Source organism: Dysidea avara, chromosome 9, assembly GCF_963678975.1.
Source record: "Dysidea avara chromosome 9, odDysAvar1.4, whole genome shotgun sequence".
In the NCBI taxonomy this organism is placed as follows: domain Eukaryota; kingdom Metazoa; phylum Porifera; class Demospongiae; order Dictyoceratida; family Dysideidae; genus Dysidea; species Dysidea avara.
In genome coordinates, this window is record NC_089280.1 from 11,979,909 (window position 1) to 11,999,339 (window position 19,431).

The 19,431-nt window shown below is 36.9% G+C and overlaps 2 protein-coding genes across 4 annotated transcripts; one reads left to right on the forward strand and one right to left on the reverse strand.

Moving 5' to 3' along the window:
* Positions 1-1,747: 1,747 nt before the first annotated feature.
* LOC136265913 (uncharacterized) lies at positions 1,748-16,682 on the reverse strand. Of its 3 annotated transcripts, XM_066060860.1 has the most exons (16): positions 16,601-16,682; positions 16,038-16,546; positions 15,854-15,901; positions 15,426-15,487; positions 13,372-13,495; positions 13,106-13,222; positions 12,915-13,010; positions 7,911-8,458; positions 4,038-5,209; positions 3,618-3,985; positions 3,510-3,563; positions 3,352-3,417; positions 3,231-3,308; positions 2,900-3,175; positions 2,471-2,524; positions 1,748-2,421 (listed from the first exon to the last, which is right to left on the reverse strand). In XM_066060860.1, the coding sequence occupies exons 2-16, from the start codon at positions 16,456-16,458 to the stop codon at positions 2,120-2,122; spliced, it is 3,786 nt and encodes a 1,261-aa protein (XP_065916932.1). In that variant the 5' UTR covers positions 16,459-16,546; positions 16,601-16,682; the 3' UTR covers positions 1,748-2,119. The 3 variants fall into 3 exon arrangements, with proteins under 3 accessions (XP_065916932.1, XP_065916934.1, XP_065916931.1); XM_066060862.1 differs by having other exon boundaries at positions 3,231-3,296; positions 16,038-16,657; XM_066060859.1 differs by having other exon boundaries at positions 16,038-16,657.
* Positions 16,683-17,176: 494 nt separating this feature from the next.
* On the forward strand, positions 17,177-19,084 carry LOC136266937 (uncharacterized). The gene is made up of 2 exons (XM_066061979.1): positions 17,177-18,162; positions 18,217-19,084. Exons 1-2 carry the CDS (start codon positions 17,893-17,895, stop codon positions 18,952-18,954), a joined length of 1,008 nt encoding a protein of 335 aa, XP_065918051.1. The 5' UTR covers positions 17,177-17,892; the 3' UTR covers positions 18,955-19,084.
* Positions 19,085-19,431: the final 347 nt, after the last annotated feature.

A 19,431-nucleotide genomic window follows, 5' to 3' on the forward strand; every position in this document is an offset into this window, starting at 1 on the left:
CTGGATAGCATCTTCAGTGATAATAGTTTTGTAATGTAGCTATGCAATCATCAGCCAATAGTCATAATGGTCAACTTATGTTCTCTGTGATGTCTTTAATGTATAAGACATTAACAGTTCCTTGAGGAGTTGAGGTACTCCAGACTGAATGGATACCAAGTCAGATGACTACTTGTTGAGATCTTTGGGTAAGCCAGATACTGATCCAGTAACAGATGTTATTTTATTAGTAATGCTGTAATGCCTGAGTTTTACAAGAAGTCTTTGGTGTGTGACGCTGTCAAATTCTTTTGCAAAATCAAGAAGAATAACATCCGTTTGTTGGTGATGATCCATGGAATATCTTAGTAACAGGGAAATAAGTTGAGTGACACAGGAGTGCTGAGACCTGAATTTGTGTTGGTTTTCAATGAGTATATACATTGAAGGAGTTCAGATGTTGTATAATAGAATGAATAATGTGCTCCATGGTTTTGCAGCATATAGATGTTAAAGATATTGGACGATAGTTGGAAGCATGAGTTCAGTTTCCCTTTTATGAAAACAGGGCATACATTAGCCTTAGCCAGTCAGATGGTAGCACATCTGTATCCATGGCTTGCAATATATATAGGTGATATTTCATTGGAACAGTGCTTTAAGATAAATGGAGAAATATTGTCTGGGCCACTAGCCTTGTTGGTATCTAGTACAGATAGTTGATGTATTCCAGTAACTGAAAAAGTTATGTCAAGCATTCCTGGTAGGCATATAATGTGTGTTACACATCATGTAGCTTCGCAATAAGTAATAGTATAGATATTATAAACTAGTAAATATATAATATCTATGGTAACAGCTATGTATACCTGTATGGCATGTTCACTTTATTACTTGCAGGCTCAGTTATAAATAATAAAGTTAATGTTATAGTTTAAAAACTGACTCATGGGTCGTGAATATGATGTTTACTGCTTGTGACTTTAATTAGTTAGTGTGGAAATGGTCCTGTATGTACAGCATGCAAGTATATACCAACTAACGTTAGTGTATTATTTTCACCAAAGCTGAATACCTAATGACTATAGCTAAGCCTGTTAAGCATAATAATGATGTCTGAGTTTTCAGTGAGTTCCAGACTATGATCGATTACTTGGAAAGTATAAAGCACCCTATACAATTAATAAAATTATCTTATAAAACAACAACAGCAAATTATTATAAGTATAAAACAATAAAGGAATATAATAATATTATAGCCTCTGCATGTATCTGGAATTTTGTTAGTAACCCAACAAAGTTAAAGTATACAATTTATTTGTCAAATTAAAGTTTGTGGCTAGGTGTCTTACCCAGTAAGGTACCTGTTTACAGGTCTCTTACCAGAAATTTGCAAACTTGAATATCATATATATAATATTGGCAAAGTATGAATATATAGGAGAGTTCAATATTGAGTATACTAACTGGCCGCGGTGTTTATAACTCACTGCATGTGAACACACAGAGAATGAATTAGTCTCCAAAATATAGTTCCTTGATCAAACAAGATTCATGCATTATTATCTACTGTAAAAGTGATGTTCTTGCAGTAAATAAGTGCCTTTGGCACTCATATCTAACTATTGTATGTACCTAGCTAGCTCCTCAAAATTAAATTCTACAATCAGTGATTGATAATGATAATACAGTAACAGACATCACTGGTTGTGGTTCTGCATGAATCGGCAACTGAGTGTTCAGTTAATAATCACCAATCGTTCTTATTATATTGTAAGTAATATCATTATCAAATAAAAAGATATTGCACAATATTATTGCATGATATAAAGTTACACATTGTGTGTTACATGTTTCAGATATAAACTATATTATGTGATGTAAAATGCTATATGGTGCTTTTTATTATATGTGCATTGTTGAAACTGAGATGTTATTTTTTCAAACTTTTAAGTAATAATGCTATTTTTTTATATGTATATGCTATACCATATTTTTAATGTGTTACTAGTATAGGTGCTATTTTTTCTGGAGTTATTTTTCTGGTGTAAATTACAGTTATTTTTTTTCAAAATCATTTGCCTATTTTGAAAACTTATAACTATATTTTTGTATGTATACATATGTAACTGTAGGCACTTCATCTCTTTGATCTTTTCTTAATGACAGTTACTCGTTGTTCGATCTGTTTTGCAACCTCCTCCAAATCTTTGATGTCCATAAGTGTGAAAATCAGTGTAGACCAGGTCTTTGGTCCCACTCCATTACTGGTGCTCAACCAATTTCTGAGGAGATCATCACAACATTTTACAGGATTGTGGTTGCATTTTTCTTTTATAGTTTTGATCACACCGATGTTATATTCAAGATAGTCAGCAACTTCCCTCCAATATGATGCTATATGTGGTATGACGATTTTGTGCAGCTCCTTCATCTTTGGAGCTAAAGGATTAATGATGATTTAGCACTAATAGTACAGTATTAAACTTACGTTGAGCTAATGCTTCATTTGAGTTGGAAAGGACAATAGAAGCTGTTGGTTTACCTGAATGATATAAACAATAATATGAATTGTTATATACATGTCTGTTTGCACATGAGTCACTACTAGATTTGACTGTCTGGTTCCCTTTAGACACATCAGCCCAATCAGGTGTTTACAAACACTTTGCAATAGATTAGTATATACACTGCAGTAAGCCTCATCAAATCACATGTACAAACAATGTAAGCATGTGAAAAGCCTGTGTAACCACAAAATCATGTGCAGCTATAAACAGTTATTACATCAGTATATCACATGTTTTGTGGTAGACCTCACGATGCTGGGTCATCATCATACACACAGTTACACCAATACAGTTACATTTCACTCAGAGCAGATAGTACAACATTATAACCACATGAAAATGATGCTCACATTTTAATGATTCCTCAATCTGTTCAGCTACTCCTGATAGTTGATCAACTTCTTTTAATGTTTCTAACAAAGTGGACCATGTTTTTGGTGCAAGCCCATTATCAGTGGTTATCCAATCAGAAAATAGCTCAATGCAGCACTTCATTGGATCTTCCTTGCCTGTTTCTGCAATAAGATTGATAGCAGCAATGTCATACTCTAGAAAATCAGCAACTGTTCTCCACTCAGCGGCTATCTTGGGGAACACAGCTTTATGCAAATCCTTCATCTTTGGTGCTGATCAAACAAGACATATATCTCTTCAAACATTACTCAATAATACACTGTGTACCTTTCTTAGTAACTTCATCAAAATCCAGTGATGTTACATCAGAAACTTCAGACTGCACTGATTGACCTACAATGATCACTTCTACCTCACTAATACTGGTTATTATCTGTATCTCACTTACTGTTTAATGATGTAGTGGTAATACTGGTAGTTGTGTCAGGTTGATGGTAATCCAAAGTCAAAGATGCTATATATAACATAGAACATCATACAAACTTTCATGGTATGAACAACGTGTAATGCTCTACTCGTTAGTGTAAATATTTATGTCACCCTGACCTGAATTTGAAAGGAACTGCTCTTGTCTTTCCTCCTTCACAGCAATTTTTGCATCTGTAAGTAAAAAACACAATATGGTTAACTATTAAACATACCATGCACACTGACCTGTAGTTGAGAATAGCTTATGGTATTGTGTGATATCACATTTACCATAGTGACCAATAGTGCTACATGGTACTACACTAACTGATTTTGCCTTTTCAAACTTGATGTGTAACTGGTCACATTCTGAACAAGGGATGTAGCTACATATGGAAAATTTGTGAAACGCTTTCATGTGTTGCTCTAATGCATCATTGATAAATCCTTGTAAGGTGTGAACAAGCTCAATAGCATCTGTATTAGCTTCTGCATCATCCTCATCGGAGGTGAAACGAAATACTGACAGCTCAATTACTTCATCCTCGTGTATTGGTGTAACCACATATGTCTGACTGTCTCCTAATTCAAGGTAGACATGTTGGTAGGATAACCTATGACAATATGAAAGAGTTTACAATTGGCTAAATTACATGCAAATCTCACTTTATCAAATCATACTGTTGTGTGCCATTCCATTCTGCACACATCACAACAACTTGGTTGAAAACAGCTTCAGAAATAAACCCTCCTGGAAAATGGTATAGAAATCTGTAGGATGGTTTTGGAAGTGCAATGGTTTCCTTGGGTAAAAGGTGAGGCACCAAAAATAATCTCTCGTTTTCTTTTCTTTGTTCTACTTGTAACTGTTTATGTGCAAGTGATGAAGAAGTGACATCTGCCATTAGTTTGAAATTGATGAGCAGCTGTGCAATTTGTAATGGTGTTATATCAGGTACCCTTTGATCAGCTTCAGTTTTAAGGAATTGTTGTATGCTCCACTGCATAAGCTGTTCCTCTAGTAATCCTTCTTCCCTAAGCTTTTTTGCAAATATATTGAGTGGGAATTCCCTTGGGTAGCATTTTAGAGTGGTCAGGACATACGTCAGTAACTTAGCAAGCCAATTTGGAGACAAAATGATGATGGTGGATAGGCCTGAAACTTCAGCAAAGTGAAGAATAGTACCTTTTTTATGTAAATGTTGTAAAGCCTTATACACTTCACCTTCAGGTAAGCCACAACTTTGTGCTACTTCTTTGCCTTGAGGAAGTGTGATAACACTGACTTTATCTCGGTAAGCCAAGTGAAGAAATTTTCGCTCCATTTTTAAATATCGAATTGGTCGCGGTTGCTTATTGGTGAAGCCAATTTTTGTTATTACTTGTTTGAGCTGGTTGATAACAATTGGGTCTCGTTTTTTATTGCTCACAAAAAATATTGATGGAGACCCTTCTGTAAACAGCTCATTATTTTTTGACCCTGCAATGTGATTTAAGAATGGTTTTCCTTCTAATTCTTTCAACAGAACAGGGACTATTTTTTCAAAAGCAATTTTTCTTGCCACAGTTATATCTTCATGGAGTTCGTCAATGTGAGTGGCAACAAGCACATATGTAGGAAGTAGTTTGGAGAAATCATCTTTGCTGGTGCTTTCACGGCTAACACGAGCACTGACAACTTCCATCCAATAGCATATTGATTTGATGCCTGACTTAGAAGGGGTGATGTCATTAGTATACCTATGATCTACAGTTTCGTATAAACATTTTCCAGCATTGAACACAATGAGAGAGATCACCTCATCAGATATGAACAACCCATGTGTGTGCTGGAATACCTGTAGAGGAAAAGCAAACAGAATACAAGTGTAGGTGTAGGGATGCAGAAATATTGCAGCTAAATATTTGCAAATTGTAATTTTCAAACATAAGAAATTCCAATTCATGTCCTCTATAGTCACCAACTGTTGCAATAAAAATGTTTTACAACTATTCCTTATCTTTGTAGCCAACATAAAGGCTCCCTGCCATTTTACAGGGACTACAATGTTGGAGGGTATCAAAGATACATAGAAATATGTTATGCTGAAGTCTTTAGCATAGCAATCTCTTAGAAAGTTTAGAAAAAAGTGCATTTTGATTCAATTTTGAAGCAATTGAATTAATAATATTGACAACACTTGACTATCAGTAGTACCATTTAAGTAGCCAAAACTTTTGCATGCCGCCCAAAATTCCACCCCTGAAAAGCACCCTAGAAACATCTTACACAATGAAAATCACCTTTATAGAATAGTACTAGTTCATATAATACATAATATAGCAAAATGCTAACAGGAGGTCGGATATATATAGAATTTTTTAAAATTGTCAAAACTCAAATTTTAGACTCACTGCCTGACTGCCTGACTGATCACAGTTACAAGGCTAGAGGCCAAACTGGGCCAAATGAAGCAGTACACGGTCACCATTTTATGCCACAATAACAAACTCACCAGTGGGATGTGCCTTTTGGGGTTCCGAGGAGTGTAAGCCCTCTGCGCGTTGTCTTTTCTTTTATCTTCAATCAGGCTGTTGTCTTCTTTATTCAATGAAACCATAGTTGAGGTGTTAATTTTCTGTATCAACACTTTCTTTCAGTAGCACATTTAGACGCCACAGAATTATTTCAGAACTGGATTTTTGAAGCACTTTAGTCCTGGCGTCACTATAAGAGGTACACTAGCTAGATATCTGCAACTTCACTCTTGGGATATGCGCCATGCAAAAGAGCAGGCGCTGCCAGACTAATACACAATAGGTTTACGACTACACCCATCTAGGTTGACAAATCACGATAGAGTATGAAGACAACACCTCTTCACAATCTAACTATTTGCTAAACAGAAAACAAGACCCTACTGGGGTAGCTAGCTGTACACCCCTTGTCTCACTCAAGATACTCTAATGCAACAGTCACTCTATTACAGCAGTCATGCATGTAATAGAACAGTCCCTGAGCTACAACAAAAAACTATAAACAAACTAGTATTTTAAAATATTGTCACTTAGAAAATGAAGTAGGGATCTATGCAATAAAAACTAATGAAACAAGATGGTATTACAGCACAACTCGGTGGAAAAGTCCCTACTTTGGCACATTAGTTGTAACAATTACTTTATTCAGTACCAAAGTAGGGACTTTCCCACTGAGTTATGCTGTAATACCATCGTTCATCTCTTTTTTTATTGCATAGATCCCTATTTCATTTCATTTAATTGACAATTTTACTAGTATGTTAGAGTATGAGGTTTTTAAAGAAAGCCAGAGTTGACCCCCTACCTGGTAACTTAATCACACAAAGAAGTTAACAAATGAGGAAACACACAACATTTATCTGTCTTTGTGTAATTTACATCCACTAAAGTAACTCAAGTGATGACTAATATATTATAGTGGTTCGATCCTCAGATCACACAATAAAGGCAGTTACACCTGGCAATGAAATATGTGACTGGATTTTGGAAAAACGATCCAAATCGCACATTAGAAGTTCCGAGATAAACGGTTTTAAAGAATTGAAGCCAGCATAATTCTCCAAGGATAGCAAGCACGCGTATGAAATTTACACAAAAGATGCATCAATCTGTTACCTTTCAAGCCACTTCCAGTACTTGTAGCTGCTTGTACAGTTTCCCGCCAAATAAGATAGAAAATCTGAGCAGTTGGACGAGCGAAGTAGTATCACGAGTGCTCACAAAGGGGTGGAGGCTGGGGGGTGGCGGGGAGGGCAAAAGTTAGACCTCAAAATGGAGGCAGACCACGATTGGAGTCCAGACACCAGATTACAGGGCTGTGCTGGCTCCTTAGTGGCTGATATGTAGCAAAATCAGCAGAGAACACGTCTGGCCAACATTATAAGGCTGTCCACCAGTAAACCACTGACTCTTGCCAAGCCAGGTCCTTCACAAGGCCTGAAACCGCCATTTGAGCACTCCACACCACCCAGAAAAGACGTGTGTAAAAACCAGCCTCGTGTAGTTTGAGTAGTGCTGAGGGTCAAAACTTGTAGTACGATAGTGCAGCTATCCACTGGTGGTGTTAGTTTGATTTTGCCTGATGTGCGATTTGGATCGGTTTTGTAATATCTGGTCACATATAGGCACTGCATGCAATAGGAGTGCTTTGTTAATGCTAAATCCTTCTAAATTTGGGACCAAATTTTGAAAATCATCCTTATCGTCATGCCTGGGAAATTTTGAAACTAGAATGGCGCTGTCAATAGCAGAAAACACTTTTCAAATATTTACAATTTTTTCTTATAATTCTATGGTTTATTCTACCCTTCATTGGGTAGTGATTTAACTGGTAATGCTGTGTTTCAGGACTAAATATTTAATGTGTCAAATGCAGCCATATAAGGGTGATTTTCCTAAATTTGGTTTATTATAGAAGGTCATCACTGAAAATTTAACGTAATTACATGATAAGAATTCCAAGTTAGGTACACACTTTGAGCCCAATTGTATACGCTTGCTACAGTAGCTATAATTACTCACTTGTTGACCAGCGAAGTCCCACAGGTGAACATACTTCTTTTCCGGATCATATTGCTCATAAAATGCTGTAAATTGCTGAAACTCTTCTGTTGAAATTGGAACAAATTTTTTATTAGCTGGTGGACTTTTACTTTGCTCCAAGGCCACAACATGCTGATCATCATTATTTACCTTTGGTTCTTCATCTGGTTGATTGTTATTCATGGGTAAAGACATGAAAGATGCTGTGTTACTCATGGCAACATTGCTTTTTACATTTGAGGACAAGAAAAACTCTGTTTCAAGTAGAGCTTGCTTTTCTATATCTTCTATTTTTTCTGACTTATCCATTAGTTCCCAGTTGGCAGCTGTTGTGATGCTTATTTCTAGCTGATCTGCTCCTTCTGTTGGGGTTGTATCCTGAAAACACTTCCCCACAAGTGTATCTGCTAGGGATGACTTGCCTGACCCCTCATATCCTAGCAGTACTAGTCGTGCATCTGATGGTGGCAACATGCCATCCATATAGCCTTGATTAATCTGATCATGTGTCCAGTTTGGTATTGTCACTATATAAAATGATGATACTGTACATTATTAGTTAGTAAATTGTTTGGTTAAGATAAGTCAATAACAAAAGAGACACATACAGTAGTAAGTTGTCACTAATGACTGGAGAAGCATATACCATGTAGAATGTCTCCATAGTCATACTTTGTAGCTATATCCTTATTGATTTGTTGGAATAACAAAAGGTTCAAGAAAAATGTATGACAATGTGCATGTAATGGACCTTCTCCTTGTGGTACTCTGCTGACTTGAGCACCGTTGTAATAACACTATCATGTTAGTTCATTTTGGCCTTAATTATTTTAGCTAAATGGACAAGGACGGTTGAGAATTTACTTCCCCAGCAAGAATCAGCTACCCATCGATGTTACAGCTGGGTGGGCTGCTTATCCAGGTGATACCAGGCCACCAGGTTCCCAATATACAGTGGAGCAATGTGAATAAAGTTTCTTGCTCAAGGAAGCAACAACACCAAGTTGGTATAACCTGGAACCTTTTGATTAACAGGCCAACTTGGCTAGCACTATTCCGTCCTTGTCTCATTTACCTGTGTTGGGGTTGTTGTGGAACTTTGTGTTCCATTACCTCTCTCAGTCTCCGTAAGACCTGCACAGTCCTCCTGCAAGTTACTAGCCCTGCCCCAGGTGAATTTACCCACACAAGACTCAAGTGCCTGAGTGGTGCACAGACATCCCAGTACTGGTTCACTGGGTGGCAATAGCTGTGTGAACACGGCTGCCATAGGCTTTGCTTTGCTATATATTTTAGCAATGTTACAGTTTAACAATGTTGGGTGTTATCAAATCTCAATAATGCATTTAGCCCCTCCAGCTCCACTGACTGATGCTCAAATCCAACTTTAGGGCAAAGTCAACTATTGCTGTAATTAGTTTAGTGTACTGAAAATAAAGCACTAAATAATAGGGACAGAGCTTTAATGTGGTACAAAATTGTATAACATAGTTAAGCAAAAAAGACAGAAGTCATTGTAACATGGAACTCAAACCAGAAACATTCAAACTGTGTATCCCACTGAAACCTTATTGATCCTACATCAAAGAAAAAACAGGCAAATATATGCCAAAACCCTCTATTAGAGTCTTTGAATCTACTAGAAGTCTTTAAAACTCCTTCGAATCTATAGTATACAGTTCTCAAGTCCAGCTGTACTTATATTGTTGTTACAGTAATAGTTGAAGCAGTGTAACACTGCATGCTTACACATAGCTTTAGTAGTATTGTTGCTTTGCTAAATTTAGTTGTAAATTAGAAATTTTAATTACACAAGGATCCCATAATCGTTTCCATGAGACCTATAAACCAGCTACATGTAATCTCCTGAAATCACTCACCATTAGTTTCAAAGTTATAGCTGACACAATGCTTATAGCTCAGCGTTATTTATAGCTGACACAACACTTACATTATCCTGCAGCTGATAAACACCCTTAAGGGATTATGTAATAATCAGTTCAGTTCTGCTTTGGTGATTATTATATCATTCCTTCAGGTTGTTTATCCACTGAAGAATTCTAACACTGCATGTTTTACCTATATATAGGGCTGTGCTGACTCCACTCTTTACCAATACTTCAAGTACTAAGTATTTACCTTGTAAGTACCTGCAAGTACAAGTACTGATACTAAGTACTTTAGCTGTTTCACTGCATACATTTATTTGTAATATATACCATCAGTCAACTCATCCATGTATTTATTCATTTGTGTAGTTCATAGTACTGTTGTACAAGTTTACACGTTCATTATAAATAGTGCATGACTAAGTGATTAACCAATACAATATTCACTAGAAGTCATTGAAGTGCAAACTGGTTCTTCAGCAGCTAGTCATTGCAAGTATAGTCTTCTAGGTGTTTGAGAAGAAGTCTAGATAATGGCTTTCGCAAAGAACCACTATAAATATTCTAATAAAACAGCCATGAGTACTACTAAACTGAATGCTCTATTAGAGTTATTGACTATCTATATTGATCTTTTCCTTGGATTGTGTTTTCACAGAGTAGCTTTCAGCATAGATGAATGATTTTACTAGTATTGTGTTTGATGCTTGTAAAATGGACTAGTAAGTCTACAGCCGAATGTCATTTTGTTGGGCACACCTACCTGCAACAATACATTGGCTGATTCCGATACCTCATAAAAACAGAAGTGTTGGACTGATACTGACACTGGAATTGGTGCAGCGCTACCTATACATAGCGTGACATAGTATTTATTTTTAAATGCTGAAACTTAAATTCTATCTTCCTAATACTGTTATCTCAGAGCACCAGACATACTTTCTTGATTGACACCTCAAGTCTGAGGCCGGGTTGCAAATTGTGCACAAGACATGGTTCAAAAATTTAATATTAATTTTTATGAAATACCATAAAATTTAACTTAAGAAATTTCAATTCAACTTATGCAGGAAATGGAATAGGCTAGGGGAACACATGAGCCTTGACAGAAGCACAATGCCAACCCACCTCATCATAGTTATCATGATAAGCTAAGTCTTTCATTGCTACAATACTTCTGTGAGATTAGCTACTCCAATTGGTAATAATATTTCTGGTATTATGAAATGCTTTAGATGTGGTATGAAGATTTGTAAAATGCACAGCTAAATTTAGTGGTTTGTTGCAACCCAGTAGTAATATATTTCTGAAATTGAGTTTTCGAAAAAATTTAATGAAGGAATTGTACTACGCATGCTGGTAGCTAATGTACCAGAAACATAATCACCAATAATATTAAAGTGGCCTGAATTGTAGCTACATGCATGGTTTTCATAATTGAGTTCATAATTATTTTATTATTATTAACGCTTTACAGTGGCCAGCACTGAAGGTCTGACAGCAACTTGTGTTGCAGCCTTTGGAAATTAAAAATGAAGTATGGGCAATTGATGTATATAGCTACTAAGGTGAAACAGAAAACATCCCCTAGCCCCAGGATTTTTATAGGCTGAAGGCCACACTCAGGCACAAAAGGTTGTTCGCTACCCTTTGATCTAAAACTTGTGCTATAAAATCTTTACCTGTGTATCTGGGTGTTCCCCAATCAAGGGTATTCAGTAGTTAAGGTTATAGTTTCTCACATAATAGCAACATCTGTATCATTGTTCTGAACAATGATTTTGGTGAAAAGTTCAAGTAACTCTAATAAAGCAGTCAGGCAATGTAATGAGTGGAAAAAACCGGGTAGACAGGGTAGGCAAATGCCTACCCAACTTTTAATGGTAGCTATTGAGCCATGTTCCAAGTCCATAGAAAGCAGTCTGGTTGCTCTGGTTTTCCAGGATCGCTTTTAAATATTGTCACTTGAGAAACTCTAATAGAACAGTCAGCGATACCCTATAAGAGCAGTCAGTGACTATTTATTCCATTAGAGTATTTTTATAGGTGTGAAATTGTCTCCAGATTCAATCTCAGAAAACAATTTTTTGAAAAAGCTCTGGGGCTAACCTAAGCATGCTGCAAATTCTGATTATGCTTGCACAACTATGATGCTGGTGGTGGTCATAGAAGTATGATCTCACAGTTGCCTATACCTAACTTGTAGATGCTTCCTCCACCCCTGTATACAGTAGGCTGTCTGACACTATGAGAATTGTCAAAAGCAAAGCTGCATTTTAAAAGACTATGCTTATACTTTATCACCTTTCTTGAAAATGGTTGAAACACTTGCTCACGTGATCAATTACAGCAATATTATAGTGAATTGTGAGGTGATAGGAGACACAGGTGGATGATGAGAAACAAGGAGTCAAGTTTGTCTGGACTTAGCTACCAGTTAAAACAACCAGCCTTCCAGCATTCCGGATCATGTGAAAATCAGCATTGCTTGCTACAAATTACCTTTTGCTATTCACAAGTCACTACTATAGTTTTCTTACAGCATTCCAGGCCATGATAAACTGTATCATTCACTGACTTACTTCAAAACCAGCAAACTGCAGTTGATGGGATTAGAAAATGAGTTTAGTAAGCTAAATCACTAGCTGTTTCTTGTGAGAAATGCCTGTGGGGCAAAGTATCGGTATCGGATCGGTATCGGACATTTCTGGCCTCAAATGTATCGGTATCGGATCGGTAGTGAAAAAGTGGTATCGGTACATCACTACTGGTTACATATCCAGATTCTTACGTTAAGCCAGTAAAAGCATTGCATATGTTTGTGCACCATGAAACATATTATAGCACTTGGGCTTTGTCTCAAGCCAGAAATATACAACAAGGTAAAGATGATATTTTACATATTGCACTTGTCGTGGTGCTTTAACTAGTATGTAACAGTTTCATCAACAGTTCTGCATTATCAACTTAACACAATGTTTTTGTACTGCATTGGCAATTACACATGACCTATAGACTACACCATACAAATTACCTGTACATTTAAATGATATAAAGCCAGTACTGTATACTGAAGTATACACATGATCCATACCTTTCTGTTTCTGTATTGTACTCTCTTTCTTTCTAAATTGTTCACAAGTGGTAATCTCCAGTGAGAGACATGCTCGATGGAGGTTCATACTGCACACTAAATGATAATTGTAGTGGTAATTACAAAATCTCAATACTTTATGATGTAGGCTGGAATTCCAATACATACACAGTACACAAAGTAAAGCTTACCTTTACATTTTATTCCTTGTTTACGGAGCCCCCACAGAATTTTTCCACACTTGTCACACCAAGTGGGAACATTGTAACTATGTGTGGCAAACCAGTGACCTCCAGCTTCAAAATCCTCTGTAATGTGCAGTAAAAGCAATAATCATCCACATCACAAAGTCAAAGATAAATAGCATATCAATCTACATATCTATTTTTTGCATTAGTTAAAATCTATTCCACCAAATATGGATATGCTAATTGATCTTTCAACAGTACACAAGTACCTGATTTGGCTCCAGCAACAAATTTGGCTACTGAAGAGATACTAATTAATTTGCTAAATCTCTTTCCTCCAGGTGTGGCATCATCTCGACTATTTCCATCAGGTTCTGCTACCCCTGGTGTTACCTACACGAGGATGTAGAAAAGAATAATATAATTAGTAAGATTAATGCTGCTATACTCACTGTTGTTGAATGTCCTGTGCACAGTTCATTCAGACACTTTTAACCGCATTTCGCATTATTCTTACTACTTGGTTGTATAATTATTCATAATATTATTCTTTCACAGGCATAGCGAAGTTTACAAGGAGAATCCTGGGATAAAAAGTAGTAAGGCTTGCTGAATGGATCATTGTGCGTGTCCATGACCTATTTTTGATTTCGTTTTCGGATGGAAACAGCCCAAACCGGGCCGTTTCTTCTTGCCAAATCGCCATTACGCTTGAGAAGCCATACAAAATCACGCTCAAAGTTAGTTTTTTTGATGTGAGCTGCTTGTGGCTAATATAATCTGTTTTTATTAAACTCAGTATAGACCAGGAAGCTTAATCTGGGCTGATGACTTTGTTGCAAGGTGGCTTCTTTCGCTGCGTGATTATTGTACGTGGGCGGGTTATCCAGATTAAATACTCTAATAGAGCAGTCATGTAAATACTCTAATAATGCAGTCAAGTGTATAACACCAATCCTAGCACTGAACTTGACAGCTATTAAAGGCACCAGTAATGTAAATTATAGCTCATATTAAGAGACTCTCAGTCTGTATGCACATTACAATTTGATCAGTTTCATGTTTATACTGAACGTTGACGGCGTTACTGTGCAGAATACAAAATTACACTATTCACCAGTCTTCATTATCAATTTGTACACATGATATTGTAGTCAGTAGTGTGAGAAGATATTGCTGAGGTGATGATATTTTCCAACAACTTGCAGCAAATACTATTCAATGATATAGGTCTATAGTTCGATGGATTAGTACACGGGCCTTTCTTGTATACTGGTGTTACACATGCCCTCTTCCAGTCTGAAGGGAGTTTACCCTGATGTATAATGCAGTCAAGTGTATAACAACAATCCTTGTACTGAATTTGACAGCTATTAAAGGCACCATACTGTAAATTGTAGCTCATATTAGGAGACTCTCAGTCTGTATGAACATTGCAATTTGATCGGTTTCATGTGTGTACTGAAATGTTGATGGTGTTACTATGCAGAATGCAAAATTACACTATTCACAACAGTCTTCTTCATAATCCATTAGTGGATTAATAAAAAGTACACAAACTAGATGAATAAAAAATTGGAAATTTTAAAATGGGAATAGGGATTGCTGAAAAAAGCCACAAAACAAGAAGGGATCGCTGGGGTGGTAATGTAAACCACAAATCCTTATTTTGACTCACTTCAAAATGACCGAGCATGCAACTAAAAATTTATGACAGAGAGTCAAAATAGGGATTTGTGGTTTACATTACCACCCCAGCGATCCCTTCTTGTTTTGTGGCTTTTTTCAGCGATCCCTATTCCCATTTTAAAATTTCCAATTTTTTATTCATCTAGTTATATATAGTGTGTGGTTGAGAGGGAAATATGTGTAATAACTAATATAAACATTTCAGGATATAAGAATACTATGGACTATAATTGAACAGTGTATATAGCTCCTTATGTGGAAATGAAAGCATATCTGAATAATAAGATTCTCTAAGAATGCTATGGTTACACCTGTCACTGCAATTTAATACATATGATCAAAAGAGAATGTGAGCTGTGTAATGGATCCACTCTACAATGACATGTTCGGTCTATAATTTTTTGGATACATTTTTAATACACTAGTTTCCTTTTTATGAGGTAAAAAAAGCATGGAGTCACACCTATTGGGACAAAAACATATTGCAGTGAGTTCTTAATATGGAGCATTTGTCAAGGTCCAAAGTAGGCAGCTGATTTCATATAATTATATTGGCAAAGTGTCATAATTCACAACCTTATTGTACAGTAGACACAGTCATGTATGCTTGTCTATTAGTATAATAATAACTCACAGGTTCACATGGGACTGCTGCCATTAAAGTTCTACATAGCGTGTGACAAATCTTGAAACAATCTAAGCAAACCATAAAGCACATAAATTATAGCTATAGAATACTTAGTGTACTGTTGAAGTAGCAAAATAAAAATCATCTAGAAAGGAACCTGTGCAACTTAACTAGGACACTATGAAAAGTCCTGGTATCCTACCATTCCATGTAATTTATTCGTTATAAAAGAGCTGTTTGTGATGCAAGCACCCTCATTTTAAAGTGCCCACATGAACAGGTTTTACTTGTAACTAAATATCTTTTCACAAGTATGGTCCACATGCAGTAAATAGGTGTGTGTGTGCAGTGTGCATGCATGTAGTAGGTGCATCAAACAATACTATAATATATTCTGTTGTGTACACAATATAAATGTAATGGCTACAACTGACCTAAACAGAAGAGACACTTGACTCCTTGGCCCCACAAGAAGTCATTACCTAACAAAACAATGCAATATGAACCAAGTGTTGCATAACAATATCAACAGCATGACACATTACAATCAAAGTCTATAGTACATAATACTGCATATAATATTACATGTGATGCACTGCACATAATGTTATTACTTACATGTAACACACTTTACAGGACGGGTGCAATCTTGTTCTACTAGATTATGGGTGTGGCCTTTAAGTTCGGTTGACAATGAGTGTCGTGGGGATACGGGGGGTGGATGGTTGGCGTGTGATGTGCGAAGGTGAGTTTCACCACGTGCTGGTACTGGAGGTGGACTGGGTCCATTCTGCTCTGCTCTAACCAGTAGAGGTGGAGGTACATCCTCTGGGTCAACCTCCTCTACAAACTCCGTGTAGGTGCCAGGAAATTCACCTTTCTGTTTTGTTATTTCATTTTCTCCGCTCACCCAGTTATCCATATCAGGCCACTGGCCATTGGCAGTCTTCCATACTCGAATAATGTCTCCTTTTTTGAGTGTAAGCTCTGCCGAACTGCGAGCCTCAAATTTATGCTTAGCTCTTTGTCGTCTATACATGACTTGGTTTTTCAATGTGTGCCTTCGAAACGAAGCGAAGTTTGTTCCAAATAGTTGGCTACAGCGTACGACGAACTGATCCTCACTTCTGCACACGAAAATACCTCACTGAACTCTCCACAATAACACCAACTCTCCTTACCGTTGTCCCAGGTAGTCTAAAGTATCATGTGCGCCATTTTTACCATAGATATACTAAACTATGGTAAATATCTATACTATCAATGTTTTTACAAAGCTTCGTAAATGGAGGGTTATTGCATAAAGCGGCCTTGTGGCCTATGGCCCTATGGCTTTATGGCCTTAGATCTTGGTGATCATGAGAACATTAGTAGAGTGTGACACAGCTACTATGCATTATTGTTGCCTCGCATAGGCTTGTGTTAGACTCCATGCCAGCATAGAACCATATAGTCTCGCGTGGCCAGACCGCTTTTTTCCGTATATTGGGTGGGGAAAAAAGGGTCTGGTGCAACTCCAATAGCAGTTTACTTCTGAGCCGTCCCCAGGCGCTGGGGACGCTAATTGAATAACTTTGGCCGCAAAGGAGGTGCGAATGACGTATAGCATTGCCAATGGTATAGCATTGCCTTTTTTCCCCACCCAATATACGGAAAAAAGCGGTCTGGCCACGCGAGACTAAGAACCATAAGGGAGATCGATACTCTCTAATACAACAGTCACCTAGCTACATGTTTTTATAATAAACTAGCATTGTTACCTGCCCTACGTGCAGGTATTATAATAAAAAAATTAATGTAATAGTATAAAATAATTACAAAGACAGCATATTATGATTGCCTTTCTGGGTCATTGAAATTTACGGAGCAAATCACCATCTATTATAATGTAGAACTAAACACAATGCAGCTATATATTCAGTCATAATGCATTGCAACATTTTGGAGCATCAATCATAAAATTGTGCATCGGTAGTGCAAAATAAAGTTGCTGGGAATGATATTTGTACTATGCATAAACTATTTTTGGAGAACCCAGACAAATAAACACTTGCACAATGGAGAGTACTTAAATATCCATAGCACGTGTACCCCTTTTGTTGAAGCAGATAAATTAAATAGTGTGAGCTGTGTATCTCCAAAACATGTTTACAAAGAGGCCTATTCCAGTAAATTCCAATAGGTCTCCAGCATAGCTAGTTGGATAGTATATATTTGTACTATGCATAAACTATTTTTGGAGAACCCAGACAAATAAACACTTGCACAATGGAGAACAGTGAAAATATTCATAGCATGTGTACCCCTTTTGTCCAAGCAGATTAATTAAATAGTGTGAGCTGCGTATCTCCAAAACATGTTTACAAAGAGGATTATTCCAGTAAATTCCAATAGGTCTCCAGCATAGCTAGTTGGATAGTATAAATAAGCTGCAAATAAATACTTTTCACTCACTTGAGTTTTGTAACTTGAAATGAATCTGAACACGGAAGAAATGGATGTTAGTGGTATCAAAGGTGCATCAGTAGATGCACGCATAGGTGGCGTGTTGGGAGATATTTCATCTATGAAGAGAGGCAAGAGTGCATCATATTTTGATGGCGAGATAAGCGATGAGCAAAAGAAAATAAGATTGTATGGGTTTGACAGCTCAGTCCGAAAACGGTTATTTGAAGAAACTGGAAAAGCGGTTGTCTTGGGAAATTGTGAAGTCAAGAAAGCTCGCCATGGCAATGAATATGAGGTAAATGTTTAGTAGGATTTAATACAGTTTAGTTAAATTTTTTGCATGTTATAGGTGTTAGTGAGCAAGAAAACTACAATAGAGAAATCTCCTCGAAAGTATGATGTACAGAAAATTGATGATGATTGTAACACTGCATTAAGCGATCTATCTGATATTCCAGAATACACAAAGGTTACTTGTGAAGGCAAGGTGATTGAAGTAGATAATGTTGTTGAAACAGCAAATGGAATAAAGCTACAGAGTGTTACGATTGCAGATAGATCTGGTACAGCTAGAATTGTCTTGTGGGGAGATGATGTAAATATGCTGTCTTCATCCAAATGCTACAAATTTGAAAAGGTCATTGTCAAGGAATTCCGTGGTGAGACGCAGTTGTCTGTGTCTAAGAGCAAAATAGATGAAATAGATGACATTGATGCAGTAAATATAAGAGAGCAAGAGAAGGTGCATACCATTGATGAAGCAAAAGTACTTGGTGTACAATTATTTGAAGTGTACAAAGCTTGTCTGAACTGCCGCAGCAAACTGCCACATGGAATTGAAGGAGAATTTGATACTTGTAGCAGATGTGGTATGCTGCAATGCACGGATGAATGCAAAACAGAAGCGACTGCACAAATGATGATTAGATCTGAAAGTTCCAGCAGTGTTGTTACCCTAAAAGCATTTGGAAGAAGCTTACAGGAAATAGCTGGAGAAGAAGTTTCCAGTCCACTTGCACTTTTAAAAGCTACACCTTTCAGTGCAACTCACCAGCATGGAGTGATCCAATCAGTCACCAGAGTGTAGCTTTTGTAGCATGCAACTGCATATGTGATTAAATACTTTATTGACTTGTTAACGCTGTACTAATGATGTGCTTGAAAATCACTATTAATAATTCAATAAGTTTGAGGTTAAATGTACTATTTCATGACATCGAATAGCATGCTGTCACTGAGGCCTGCAGCTGAGTTGGATAACCACATTTGTTTGTAGCATTGGTACCTGCCCTATGTGCAGGACCATCTCCACATTAAACATTTTAATGCCACAAAAGCATTAAACACCAGCACTGCTAATGTAGCTATGTAGGGTACATGGTGATGTCATATATTTTAAAGAGCATGAGGTTTTCTTATGTCATTAATGATGCAAAACACTAAAGTTTATTGTTTGTGGTTTTGACAGGAATGTAGTTTAATTATTCAGTGCATCTTCCCTACCAGTGACTTCCACGTGCTGTATAGAACAAACGAAATCTTTGCTGCTTTACATGAGAACTAA